Source organism: Cherax quadricarinatus, chromosome 41 (genome assembly GCF_038502225.1).
Source record: "Cherax quadricarinatus isolate ZL_2023a chromosome 41, ASM3850222v1, whole genome shotgun sequence".
Classification (NCBI taxonomy): Eukaryota; Metazoa; Arthropoda; class Malacostraca; order Decapoda; family Parastacidae; genus Cherax; species Cherax quadricarinatus.
In genome coordinates, this window is record NC_091332.1 from 17,745,351 (window position 1) to 17,760,029 (window position 14,679).

The 14,679-nt window shown below is 40.2% G+C and overlaps 1 protein-coding gene across 1 annotated transcript; it reads left to right on the forward strand.

The window, feature by feature from the left end:
* The first annotated feature begins 369 nt into the window (after window positions 1-369).
* Window positions 370-14,249, forward strand: LOC128695747 (cuticle protein 8-like). Its single transcript, XM_053786565.2, has 3 exons — window positions 370-482; window positions 4,875-4,976; window positions 6,234-14,249. Exons 1-3 carry the CDS (start codon window positions 468-470, stop codon window positions 6,471-6,473), a joined length of 357 nt encoding a protein of 118 aa, XP_053642540.2. The 5' UTR covers window positions 370-467; the 3' UTR covers window positions 6,474-14,249.
* The last annotated feature ends 430 nt before the right edge of the window (window positions 14,250-14,679 follow it).

Consider the following 14,679-nt stretch of genomic DNA (forward strand, 5'->3'; position numbering starts at 1 on the left):
CCTTCAACACCATCAACAAAACGTTTCCAATTCTACCACCATCATTTCTTCAACACAACCACCAGCTTGTCTTCAACACCACCACCAACACTCCTACTACACTACCATTAACATGTCTTCAACTTTACCACCAACGCTTCTTCCCTACTACACAAACCTCCAACGCTTCCACTAACACGTTTCCAACGCTAACCACATCTTCAACACTTCCTCTAAATTCTCCTCCAACACTTTAACACTATCCCCATCATTCCTCAATCACTACTCCAACACACCCGTAGGGCCCCAGACGGTTCGTGGCTTCCTGGAGGGCGGTGAAAGTTAACCAATATAAAGAAGACGCTGGAGATGTTACCTTCAGTGTGTAGTGTCCAGCAGTCATCGTCCTCTCCCCTAACTAGGCGCCAAACTCATTACTGTCTTCTTAATTTAATCCTAGCTCTCAGCCTTCACGTGTGTCAACAGTCATGGTCTCCAGCAAGGTAAGACATAGGGAGACAAGGCATGGGTAGAAATAAGGTGCTAAAGAAGGACGAAGACTTGAGACTGACGAACCCACATGGAGCCAAAGAGGATTTAAAATGAGTGCTGAAATGTGTTTATTAGTGTTTTTGCCTTAAAATAAGGAGACTAGAGACACTAAAATGTTGACAAAACCAGCAGAAATGAAACGTTTGTGTTTTATGTAACCAGAGTAGAGACAGTGTGGACACTGACCGCATCAGAGACATCGTGGACACTGACCAGACCACAGAGAGCGTAGCTTCTGAAGCTGTAAAAGCAACTTGAACTTGAAAAATAAGGCAGCTACACAAGCTTTGGAAGCTCCTGCGAAAGTTTGACATCGCCGTCAAGATTAAGACAGACTCCAAGACGAAAACCAACGACAGGTCCATGACTGAAGTTAAGACCAAACGTGTAACACTGGCACTGACTCCAAAGTTATCTAAGGATAATCTTGTACTGCATTACACAGATGGATTAAGAAATGAACTCTAAAAATTTCCACTTTGGATTACAGAAGCTACAGTACAATTTAGGAAGAACTGTGCTGCAAATATTATGAAAATGACAGTGACTGTCGTTCATTTTTAAGACGACATCAAGTGGTTATAAACTGATTAATATGACTGGAATGTACATGTTCGTCATGTTGATGATCGTAATACATGTTTTCATGACAATGACTGTATCTCATACGTGATGAATATGACTGTAACATATATGATGTGAAGTTTTGAATCCAAATATCGTACTACCAACAAGAGTGAAGACAGACTGGCTCCAGAACAAGCTTATACTCAGACAATATTTCTGAGCAAAGTTTTTTCAGGGGGAAAGCTCAACACTGAGCGAAATGTTGCCACAATCAAACCTTGTTCTACAATCGCTGTATTTTCTCTCAATGTGATTATGTAATTAATTCTAAGGACATTGGGAAGATATTTCCGATAGATTTTCTGAAGACATCATTGAAACTGATGTCATTGACACTGATGTCACTGACACTGATGTCACTGACACTGATGTCACTGATACTGATGTCACTGATACTGATCAATAACACTGATGTTCTAAGATGTATTAACTTTTTGAAGGAACAGAGAATGTTGAACAGTGGCGTTGAACACTGATTCATCGCCACTGACAACACTGATTCAACGCCACTGACAACACTGGTTCAATACCACTGACAACACTGGTTCAACTCCACTGACAACACTGGTTCAGCGCCACTGACAACACTGGTTCAACGCCACTGATAACACTGGTTCAATGCCACTGACAACACTATCTCAACGCCAGTGACAACACTGGTTCAACGCCACTGACAACACTGGTTCATCTCCACTGACAACACTGGTTCAATGCCACTGACAACACTGGTTCATCTCCACTGACAACACTGGTTCAATGCCACTGACAACACTGGTTCAACTCCACTGACAACACTGTTTCAACGCGACTGACAACACTGGTTCAACGCCTCTGACAACAAACATTGGTTCAACGCCACTGACAACACTGGTTCAACTCCACTGGTAACAAACATTGGTTCAACGCCACTGACAACACTGGTTCAACGCCACTGACAACATTGGTTCATCTCCACTGACAACACTGGTTCAACGCCACTGACAACAAACATTGGTTCAACGCCACTGACAACACTGGTTCAACGCCACTGGCAACAAACATTGGTTCAACGCCACTGACAACACTGGTTCAACTCCACTGACAACACTGGTTCAACGCCACTCACAACACTGGTTCAACGCCACTGACAACACTGGTTCATTGCCACTGACAACACCGATTCAACCCCACTGACAACACTGGTTCAATACCACTGACAACACTGGTTCAACTCCACTGACAACACTGGTTCAGCGCCACTGACAACACTGGTTCAACGCCACTGATAACACTGGTTCAATGCCACTGACAACACTATCTCAACGCCAGTGACAACACTGGTTCAACGCCACTGACAACACTGGTTCATCTCCACTGACAACACTGGTTCAATGCCACTGACAACACTGGTTCAACTCCACTGACAACACTGTTTCAACGTGACTGACAACACTGGTTCAACGCCTCTGACAACAAACATTGGTTCAACGCCACTGACAACACTGGTTCAACGCCACTGGTAACAAACATTGGTTCAACGCCACTGACAACACTGGTTCAACGCCACTGACAACATTGGTTTATCTCCACTGACAACACTGGTTCAACGCTACTGACAACACTGGTTCAACGCCACTGACAACAAACATTGGTTCAACGCCACTGACAACACTGGTTCAACGCCACTGACAACACTGGTTCAACGCCACTGGCAACAAACATTGGTTCAACGCCACTGACAACACTGGTTCAACTCCTCTGACAACACTGGTTCAACGCCACTCACAACACTGGTTCAACGCCACTGACAACACTGGTTCATTGCCACTGACAACATTGGTTCAACATTACTGACAACACTGGTTCAACGCCACTGACAACACTGGTTCAGTGCCACTGACAACACTGGTTCAACGCCACTGACAACACTGGTTCAACGCCACTGGCAACACTGGTTCAACGCCACTGACAACACTGGTTCAACGTCACTGACAACAAACATTAGTTCAACGCCACTGACAACACTGATTCAACGCCACTACCCATATACCTACCTGGCGGGTATTTCAGGGAGGTGTCAACGCTTCCTAGGCCCTCTCTATAACCAGGCCTCATGGTGGATCAGGGCCTAATCAATCAGGCTGTTACTGCTGGCCGCACGTAATCCAGCGTACATACTACAGCCTGGCTGATCAGGATCTGACCATCACTAGTTCATTACCATTGACGACGTTCAGTTTAACCTTGGGTACTGAGATAACGGTACTGGAACTACCTTCAGACTGACAGTACTGGTATCATTTTCGTACCTAGAGAGTAAGAACGAGTTTCAGAATGACGGTACCTAGAACGTAAGGACTGGCCTCAGAATAACAGTACCGGAAACATGTTAGGTACGTAGAACGTAAGAACTAGGTTCAGAATGACGGTGTCTAGAACACAAGAACTAGGTTCAGAATGACGGTACCTAGAACACAAGAACTAGGTTCAGAATGACGGTACCAAGAACGGAAGGCCTAGATTAAGAATGACGGTACCTAGAACGTAAGGACTAGCTTCAGAATGGCGGTACTGGAACCATCCGAGGTACCTAGAAAGTAAGAACTAGCTTCAGAATGACGGTACCTAGAACGTAAGAGCTAGCTTCAGAATGACGGTACCTAGAACGTAAGAACTAGCTTCAAAATGACGGTACTGGAACCATCCTAGGTACCTAAAACGTAAGAACTAGCTTCAGAATGATGGTACCTATAATGTAAGGATTAGTTTCAGAATGACGGTACTGGAACCATCCTAGGTACCTAGAACGTAAGAACTACCTTCAGAATGACGGTACTGGAACCATCCTAGGTACCTAGAACGTAAGAACTAGCTTCAGAATGACGGTACTGGAACCATCCTAGGTACCTAGAACGTAAGAACTAGCTTCAGAATGATGGTACCTATAACGTAAGCACTAGCTTCAGAATGACGGTACTGGAACAATCCTAGATACCTAGAACCTAAGAACTAGCTTCAGAATGACGGTACACAGAACGTAAGGACTAGCATCAAAATGACGGTACTGGAACCATCGTAGGTACTTAGCCCGCGAAGAATTGCTTCATCTAATGGTATTACTGAGGAACAGCTAAGGCTTCCTAAGAGCGACCGTGTTTCAAAATCATGGCCAACAAAAAAAAAACCGTTGAGGTTTCCGTTTGCCTGTTGACGCACTTTGATGATAACCGTTGCAGGCGAGAGTCTGGCAATCGTGCATGATACCCTACAAGTGACTGTTGATGTTATTAGATCGAGCTTCTTTTTTACCCTGATTGACTAGACTGGACACCTGACTGTAAGTATTGTTATTTTTTGCTGTTTTGAGGAACGGCCGGTAGACAGTCTGCTGAGACGGAGGATCGAGCCTCCTCCACTCCTTGCGTCGAATGAAAGATCCTCATTATGTTTAGCGTTTTGTGATGTATTAAAAAAATTAATACCTGTTCTCCTTTCCTAATTTCTTCTCTTCTTCTTCCTCCTCCTCCGTCTTCTCTGCCTCATCTTTCTAATCCTCCTCTCTCACTTACTCCCCATCTCCTTTTCTCCCTCCTCCCCCTCTTATTCTCTGTTACCTTCTCCCATTTACAATTTCAAATACATTCTTCTCCATCTGTCATCTCCTCTTCCTCTCCCATTTCTTTCACACTTTCACAATTTGCACCGCGACACACACTTTCCCCTCGACCCATCCCCAGGTGCTGTCTGCAGTGACGCTGACAGTGATGGCAACGGTGATGACAGTGATGATGGGCCAGCTGACAGAGGCACACCCAGGGCTGGGGTATGAGTACCCTCCAGTGAGTAGAATACCATCAGAAGCTACTATAAATTAACCCCAGTCCAATACATAAGTGTCTTTTTGCATATCTTGTCGGTATCACTACATCATTTTTCACGACGTGTGATCCCTGGACTCACACAATCCACAATACAATCCTGGTGTTCACTTTCCCTGCCACAGTATTTACTTTGATTCCTAAACCTAAAGATTAAGATGAGGCACGTTGGTCTGGACATAATATGTTAGCAATTTTGTACATATTTTTATTTTTACTTTGAGCTGTTCTGCCACGTTCATTATTACTGGTTTGTGTTGTTTGTCGTAGCTTATATGTTCTCTTGTAAGAATATCAAAATATATATCGTAACTTTTTATTTTGGACTACTTGCATTTACAATGTTTACAATGTTTTGTAACCAAAGAATACAATAATAATGACGAGTGAAACATGTGCAACAATTAGGTATCTTTATTCTACAACGTTTCACCTACACAGTAGGCTTCTTCAGTCGAATACAGAGGAGACAGCAGAAGCAATGAAGATGTAAAGACGATGTAATCAGTCCATCACCCTCGATGACGCAGTTTTGAGGTGGTCAGTCCCTCAGCCTAACTACCTCAAAACTACGTTTTCGATGATGATAGACTGATTACATCGTCTTCCTAACTGCTGCATGTGTCTTACTTATCAACTTGTCGGTAATGTACTCCATTATCATATTTACTATAGTATAATGAGCAGGAGTAATTTGCATGCCTATGTTTAAGAGGCAGATATATTGTCTTGTTAAATGTGCAACACCTTAAGAAGACTAAATATGGAGACAGCATAAACAGTGGAAAGATAATGATGTGACTAGTCCATTAAAGTTGAAGAAGTAGTATTCAGGTGGTCAGTCCCTCAACTATAAGAAGTTTCTTCACCTCCACAGTCTTGACCAAAGAAGCCTACTGTGTAGGAGAAACATTCTAGAAATAAAGACAACTAACTGTTGCACATGCGTCTTACTCATTTACTGGTCACAGTGAGGCCCATGCCGACATTCCTGTGGTGTATAGAAATATATCTAGTTAGATAAATATTGTTAGCCCGGCATGTACCAGTGATTAACGCACTGACCTGAGAGTTTCAGGACTCGTTTGCCATGGGTTCGAGTCCCACTCTCTCTGTAATTTGATTTGATTTGTATACCATTACGAAAATGATTCTTACTTGCTATATTAGCCACCTGACACAAACTGTTTGTCTCTCCCGAATCGTAAAATAATACAGATCCCGTATGAATTCTTGTACGGGGTGCGGGACCAGTATCACGGGACAGACTTCGGCCACGAAGAGCAGGGCAACGGAGGCGCTGTCAGCGGCCGCTACTACGTGCTGCTGCCGGACGGTCGCCGGCAAGTGGTCACCTACACGGCAGACCACGTAAGGGGCTATGTTGCTACCGTCACCTACGAGAACGCCGGTTTCAGTCCCCAGGGACCCACACCAGTCATCAACAGCTATTTCTAGATCTACACACACACACACACACACACACACACACACACACACACACACCAAACTACTGTTGTTAATTCGTAACTTACCGTCATTTTTAGCCCATGGCCAAGAGCTGTGAATCGACCCCTGCAACTACAAATAGGTGAGAGCACATACACACACCAAACTACTGTTGTTAATTCGTAATTTGCCGTTATTTTTAGCCCTTATGAATCACATTCTTTTAATGCAAACCTAACATTAGAATTTATTCCATTAGGGCATCTATTAATTACCTGTCTGTTTAAAGGTTTTTATTCCTATTAACACACTGTTTACTATCTGTTATTTAATGAATTTAAAAACGCTGGTGTCAGCGCTGAAGAGCCAGCCTTCAGCATCTTAATATCCCAGTTTAGGACATCTGTTGTTAAACCTAGTGATGTATATACATTTGTTTTGCACTTGTTAAGTTGTGACATGTAGAGTGAATAATTAGATTATATGTGTTTGTTTCATGTTGTTCATAAGAGAGTGACACAGCAGCGTGTGTTTACACAGTCTTCAGAGGTTACAGTGTTGCTGCAGTACAGCCAAGTGCTGTGACGAGTTATCTTTGTCACAGTGTGTTGTGATGAACTATCTTGGTCACAGAGTGCTGCTTTTATATATATGCTGCTCACAGTGCTGCGAAACGAGCTACCCCTCGCTCACAGTGCTGTGACAGTGCAATCACAAGGTGCTGTGAAGGACCATCTAGTCTTGTATAGTGTGATCGACCGACCTAAGTAAAGAATTACTACAAAGACCCTTTTTTTTCAATTGACATCGACCAGTCTGGACTCTGCATGATTTTACTCCTGAAGTCGACACTCACAAATACCAAGCTACGAACGTACTCTACTGCCCACTTGACCGTAACTGCCGGACTTGTCGACTGTGCTTAATATAACCTGTTAACTATGCTTGTAGGACCTGTCGACTGTCCCTGAGGAACCTATCGACTGTGCTTGTAAAATATGCCTGTGATACAAACCTCATACACCTGTCTGTCGAATATTTCATGACCTGTCGAGAAAAACACATACCTGGCAACCTTGACACTGCCCTGTTTACCTTGACTGACTTACACCTGTCAATTGTAGCAGACATCTGTTATCTATAATAGACACCTGTCAATTTTAATAATGTCATGTCAGGTTATTAATAACATTAGGGGAAAAACTGAACTGCACGCCAAAAAAAAAACTTTTCCCCCTTATAGTCATAGTCTGATGTTATTGACTCGTATTTTGAACTATGAATCATATTTTGACGCAATTGATTCGTATTTTGACGCAACTGACTCATATTTTAACGCTACTGACTCATATTCTAACGATGACAACTCACATCTTGCAGCAATTAACGCTAATTTTGACGTTATTAAATACTATTTTGACGTTAATAAATCATATTTTGACTTTATTAAATATTCTGATGTTATTACATCATGTTTAGACATTATTAAATCACATTTCTACGTTATTAAATCACAATTCGACATTAAAGACTCACATTTCGACGTTATAGACTCACAATTCGTCGTTATAGACTCACATTTCGACGTTATAGACTCACATTTCGACGCTATAGACTCACAATTCGACGTTATAGACTCACATTTCGACGTTATAGACTCGCATTTCGACGTTATAGACTCACATTTCGACGTTATAGACTCACATTTCGACGTTATAGACTCACATTTCGACGTTATAGACTCACATTTCGGCGCTATAGACTCACAATTCGACGTTATAGACTCACATTTCGACGTTATAGACTCGCATTTCGACGTTATAGACTCACATTTCGACGTTATAGACTCACATTTCGGCGTTATAGACTCACATTTCGACGTTATAGATTCATTTTCACTTTATAAAAACTAATATTTTGATGTTCTGTACACATATTTCAGGATTATAAATTTACCCTAGAATTTATATAATATTTTTTTATAAAGTAACATTTAAACGCTTTGAACTACCTAAATTAACCTTTTGATGCTATAAACTAACTACCTAACTAACCTACCTAACTACCTTCCGAAGTTAAATGTTTTTTTGGATTTATATACAACCTTATCGACTTTATAAAAAAAATGTTGACAAACTAACGTTTATACTTTACAAACTAACTTTACGATTTTATAAAGTAGCTTTTCGTTATAAAAACTTTTAGATTATATCAACTGACTTTTGGACGTAATAGTCTAATTTTCAACTTACTAAACTACTTTTTCGAAGCTATAAACTTTTCGATGTTAAAACTAACTTTTCGACGTAATAAACTATTCTACGTTATAAACTAACATTTCGACGTTATAAACTAACTTTTCGACGTTATAAACTAACTTTTCGACGTTATAAACTAACATTTCGACGTTATAAACTAACTTTTCGAAGTTATAAACTAACATTTCGACGTTATAAACTAACTTTTCGACGTTATAAACTAACTTTTCGACGTTATAAACTAACATTTCGACGTTATAAACTAACTTTTCGAAGTTATAAACTAACTTTTTGACGTTATAAACTAATTTTGCGAAGTAATAGACTATTCCATGTTATACTCTAACTTTTCGACGTTATAAGCTAACTTTGTGAGGTTATAAACTAACTTTTCGACGTAATAAATTAACTTTTCGACGTAACAAACTAACTTTTCGATATAATAACTATTCCACGTTATAAACTAACTTTTAGACCTTATGAACTATTCGACATTATAAAATTTTTCGATGTTATAAACTAACTTTTAGACGTTATAGAAAACTTTTAGACTTCATAAATATTCGACGTTACAAAGAAGCTTTTAGACGTTGTAAACAAAATTTTCGAAGTAATTAAGGTAACTTTCGACGTCATAAACTAACTTTTGGCGGTATAAACTAACTTTTGACGATATTAAGTAACCTTTCACGTCAAAAACTAAAATATGGCCCTAAGCCTTAAATACACAAATAACTCGCACGTAGGAGAAAGAAACGTTTGACGATGTTTCGGTCCAACTTTGACCATGAACTAGTCACACTAACACACGAAGGTAAAGGAGTCAGTATATATACGAGAGGAGGACATATGTTGGTTACCTATGTATTGTTATTGTTCTAGTCACTGTGATTTGACTTGTTCTTAAACTCTGACATCAGGACCCTAAAACCATAACGTCTTAAAACCATGATGTCTTAAAACCATGACGTCTTACGCCATGGCGTCTTGAAACCATGACTTCTTAAAACCATGGCGTCTTAAAATCATGACATCTTAAAATCATAACGTCTTAAAACCATGACGTCTTAAAACCATGACATCTTAAAACCGTGACGCTTTAAAACCATTACGTCTTAAAATCATAACGTATTAAACCACGACCTTTAGACATAAAATTCGACCTGTCGACCTTAAACATGACCTCTAAAACGACAAGCTGAAACGTGACCTGCATCCTCAAAAGCGACCTCACTTCAAGAACTAAAACCTAATCGTTCGACATAATAATCTGACCCGTCTACCTAAAAGACGACCTCTCGGTTTAAAAACCTGATCTCCTTAAAACCACATTTCTAAATCTGAAATCTGACCTCTCGACGTAAAACATGACCTCTAAAAATTTAACCTGACTTCTTGAACTAAAAATGAAACGTGGCCTCTGAACCTGAAACCTGATTTCTGGACCTGAAACCTGACCTCTGAACCTGAAACCTGATTTCTGGAACTGAAACTTGACCTTTGGACTCGAAACCTGACATCTGAGCCTGAAACCTGACCTCTGGACTGAAATTTGATCTTTGGGCCTGAAACCTGACCTCTGGACTGAAACTTGACCTCTGGCCCTGAAACCTGACTTCTGGACCTGAAATCTGTTCTCTGGACCAGAAACCTGACCTCTGGACCTGAAACCTGACCTCCGGACCTGAAACCTGACCTCTGGACCTGAAACCTGACCTCTGGACTGAAATTTGACCTTTGGACCTGAAACCTGACCTCTGGACCTGAAACTTGATCTCTGGATTTGAAACTTGACCTCTGGACCTGAAATTTGACCTCTTAAATTTAACTCTGGCCTCTTCTTCTGACCCAGACATATAGACCTATAACCAAACCTTTCGATTTAAAAAAGCGGACCTCCTAAAACATGACTTCTGAACGTAAAACCTAACGACTGCACCTAAAATCAGACATCTAGAACGAAAACCTGACATCTAGAACTAAAACTTGACATCTAGAACAAAAACCTGACATCTAGAACTTAAACCTGTCATCTAGAACTAAAACCTAACATCTAGAACTAAAATCTGACATCTACAACTAAAACCTGACATCTAGAACTAAAATCTGACATCTAGAACTGAAACCTGACATCTAGAACTAAAGTCTGACCAATAGGACTAAAATCAGACATCTAGAACTAAAACCTAACAACTAGGACTAAACCTAACAACTAGGACTAAAACCTAACATCTAGGGCTAAAATCGGACATCTAGAACTGAAACCTGACATCCGGAACTAAAATCTGACATTTAAACCTTAACGGCTGACTTCAGAACCTTAAAATGTGACTTCAAAAGCCTAACCAGACCTATTGCTCTATAAACTGATTTGTCGATTTAAAGTATGGCCTTAAAATTTTGAACGTCTTCAGTACCTAAAACTGAATGACATGGCTGAAGCCTAAATTCATGACCTAAACTCATGACCAAAACTCATGACGTAAACTCGTGACCTAAACTCGTGACCTAAACTAATGACCTAAATTCGTGACCTAAATTCGCGACCTAAACTCATGACCTAAACTCATGACCTAAACTCGTGACCTAAACTCGTGACCTAAACTCATGGCCTGAACTTATGACCTGAACTTATGACCCAAACTCATGACCTAAACTCGTGACCTGAACTCGTGATCTAAACTTATGACCTAAACTTGTGACCTAAACTCATGACCTAAACTCATGACCTAAACTCATAACCTAAACCCATGATCTAAACCCATGACCTAAACTCACGACCTAAAATTCGACCTGTCGACCTTATAACGTGTCGGTTAAGAGAGTCTCAACTTTGAGACATTGCAATATATTTTTGTGGTCGATAACTTTTATATAATAAATTCACAATATATCATCGAACCTTTCACTATTGTTAGAACCTATTCGTTTTTAAACCCTGGACTTCCCAACACACCTGAACCCCAGTGGCTTTCCAACATCCCTGAACCCCATTGGTTTTCCAACATCCCTGAGCCCCATTGGCTTCCCCTAGTCTGTCCATCATAATGAGATGTGTCCCATGAAACATGTCTATGGGAACAGTGACAAGCTGACAGATCACAAGACGTCGTTGTCACTACTACACTATAAAGGTAATGATCATAACCATAATTTTTAAATGGGTAGACCGGTAAACCAGCGAAAGACCTCGGTTAGATAAGCACTAGCTACAGCTGCGGGTCATCGTATAAATAAGACCCGAGTCAGGAAACACTTGTCCTGTTTCCTGACAAATATTACCAACCAACCAGCTGCTACACTGAGGCTTGTTTACAAGTAGTCAGCTCTTATATAAAACTCCTGTACGCAGTGCGATTTTTTTCTGAATGCGATTAGAAAAGTACATCCAAAATGGAATAGCACGAGAAAAGGTCTTGGATCTCACTTTGCACCGGCTAGACGATTAAGATGCTATTTGATGATACTTAGGATATACCTGGAAGGGGTTTCGTTTTCAACCCCCTCCCCCCCGTTGCCCGTCAGTGACCAGGAATTACAAATGTGTGTAGTGGTAGTTATTAGCTTTTTTTTTTGTTTTCTGAGACTGTGTAAGATTGTAACATGTGAAACGACTATACTAAAGATGTAAGTAACTCTGCACAGTGAGGTCTGAGCCAAAAACCCATTAAGAGGCCCGTGAGTTTCCCTGTCTCCTAATATCATGTTTATTTTTCCCATATAATCTACGTAATCCGTAAGCTGTTGCTGGCTACATGCCCAACTATGGTGCTAATGTGAGAATCGTGAGAATGATGTACATACTCCATGTTAGGTCCTTAATTGATTATGCTGCTCCCATGTTGATATTAGCTAGAGAAAGTTCTCTCCGACCCTTGGAGTTAATGCAAAATGAAGCTCTCAGAATTATTCTTGGTTGTCCCAAATCTACAAAGGTTCTTAATATGAGGAAGTTGCTTGGTATTTCTAGTATCAGTGATAGGATTGTTGAGATTAACACTGTACTCGGTATTAGAATGTTAAGAAATGAACCAGACTCTGTCACAATGAATCTTACCAAGTGTCTAGTGGTAAATACACGCAGATCTAAATGGATTGTGAAAACGTGCAATTGCATTAAGTTTCATAACCTGCATGAACTGTATCACTATAAGCAACAAGAGCATTTCACCCCTCCATGGAAGATGTGTTCATTTAATATCACATACCTGCAAGTCCGTCCCAAGAAGCTCATTGCTAGTAATCCCTTCCTTAAATCACTTGTTAAAGCAACTGCTCAAGAAGAAATTTCTCACCTAGCTGGTAGTAATAAGTTATCACAAGTTATATACACTGATGGATCTAAACAGGAGTCTTCTGGCAGGGCTGCATCTGCTCTTGTTGCCACCTCCCTAGTTAAGAACGACAATAAATTTGTTGAGTTAAGCATAAGAATTAACAACTGGGCGTCTACACTGTAAACTGAATTGTTTGCAACCCTAATGGCGCTAAAGCTAACCTATGACACTGAGAATGACTGTATCATCATTACTGATTCTATGTCATCACTGAAGGCTCTTGACTCATATAATGGCTCCAACAACATGCTCATTGGAGAAGCCAGGTATAGATACTCAAAAATCAGGGACAAAGGGATTAATGTCTAATTGCTATGGATCCCATCACACATTGGATTACTCCTTCATGATAAAGTTGATATGTTAGCCAAGAAGACTACCCAGAAGGAGAATGTAGAATATAACTTTGGTATATCTGCATTAGGAATAATATTAGGAGAAAAGTAAATAATGAAAATGATTGTTATAGGAATGCAGTTAGAAGCCTGAGTAGATCTATAACCCACTATGATAACATGAACGTAGATAAGTATCTTTATGAGCAACGTGCAATGTGAACAGACTGACTGATGTTGTAGTGGCCAGGCTTAGGCTTGGTTACAAGTACTTCTGGCAGTTTGGGAGACACACAGATGATGATCAAACTCAATGCCAATTATGTGATCATGACTATGGTCTCTGTCTTGAACACTATGTGCTTAATTGTCCACTTATTGAGGAATACAGAAGACAGACATGTGACATGTGACATGTCAAGATATCTTATTAATGAAAATAAGATACCAAATATACTAAGCAAATTTCCTAAATTTGCAAGTAACAGATAAGTGAACTATAGATATGTAGATAAATAAAAGCCCATATGTACACCTGTTAACCCATTTGAGGCCTAGTTCATAGGCCTTTTGTGTATCCATATACTCTTGCGCTACCGTCCACAGGATGGATATGGGGTGCAAAATAAACTAGCCACTTCGGTGGCAAAATCTAAATCTAATTAATAATTACTATCCCATTTGCATTGTTTGCTTTCATAAGGTGAAGTCTAGGATGTTTTCTTAATTCATGGTATAACTTAACAAATCTTTCAGGAGAATTGTGTCCTCACAATTGTCCTCATAGATTTGTTAAGTTATACCATGAATTACAGAAAGCAGACAAAGCAAATGTGATAATAATTATGGACAAGGTAGATTATAGGAGAAAAATAACATAATATTAGAAAACAGGGGAACTGACGTGCCCATTAAGAACAAAAAGGCACAATACCATGACTGGAACAATATACAAATAACCTGCACATAGGAGAGAGAAAAGTTTACGACGACGTATCGGTCCGACTTGGACCATATGACTTTGTAAATGGTTCAAACGTGACTTTGCAAATGGTCCAAGTCGGACCGAAACGTCGTCGTAAGCTTTTCTCTCTATGTGAGGGTTATGTGTGTAAAGACCCATTGTAACCCCAGTACTGTTTCTAGGCGGTTCTTCACACCATTGCAAGGGTGACCATACTGGAGTGCGTAATATTTTCTTGCGGATACAGCTTCATGCTGGCGACCTGAGCGTAACAAACGATACACAGTGAATCAAGATGAAAGTTTAAGAAACTTTGTTTTA

Excerpts from the sequence above, each read along its gene's own strand:
- LOC128695747 (XM_053786565.2), top strand. Across the intron at positions 4,977-6,233 it reads TGGGGTATGAGTACCCTCCA|ATCCCGTATGAATTCTTGTA; the intron begins GTGAGTAGAATA and ends AAAATAATACAG.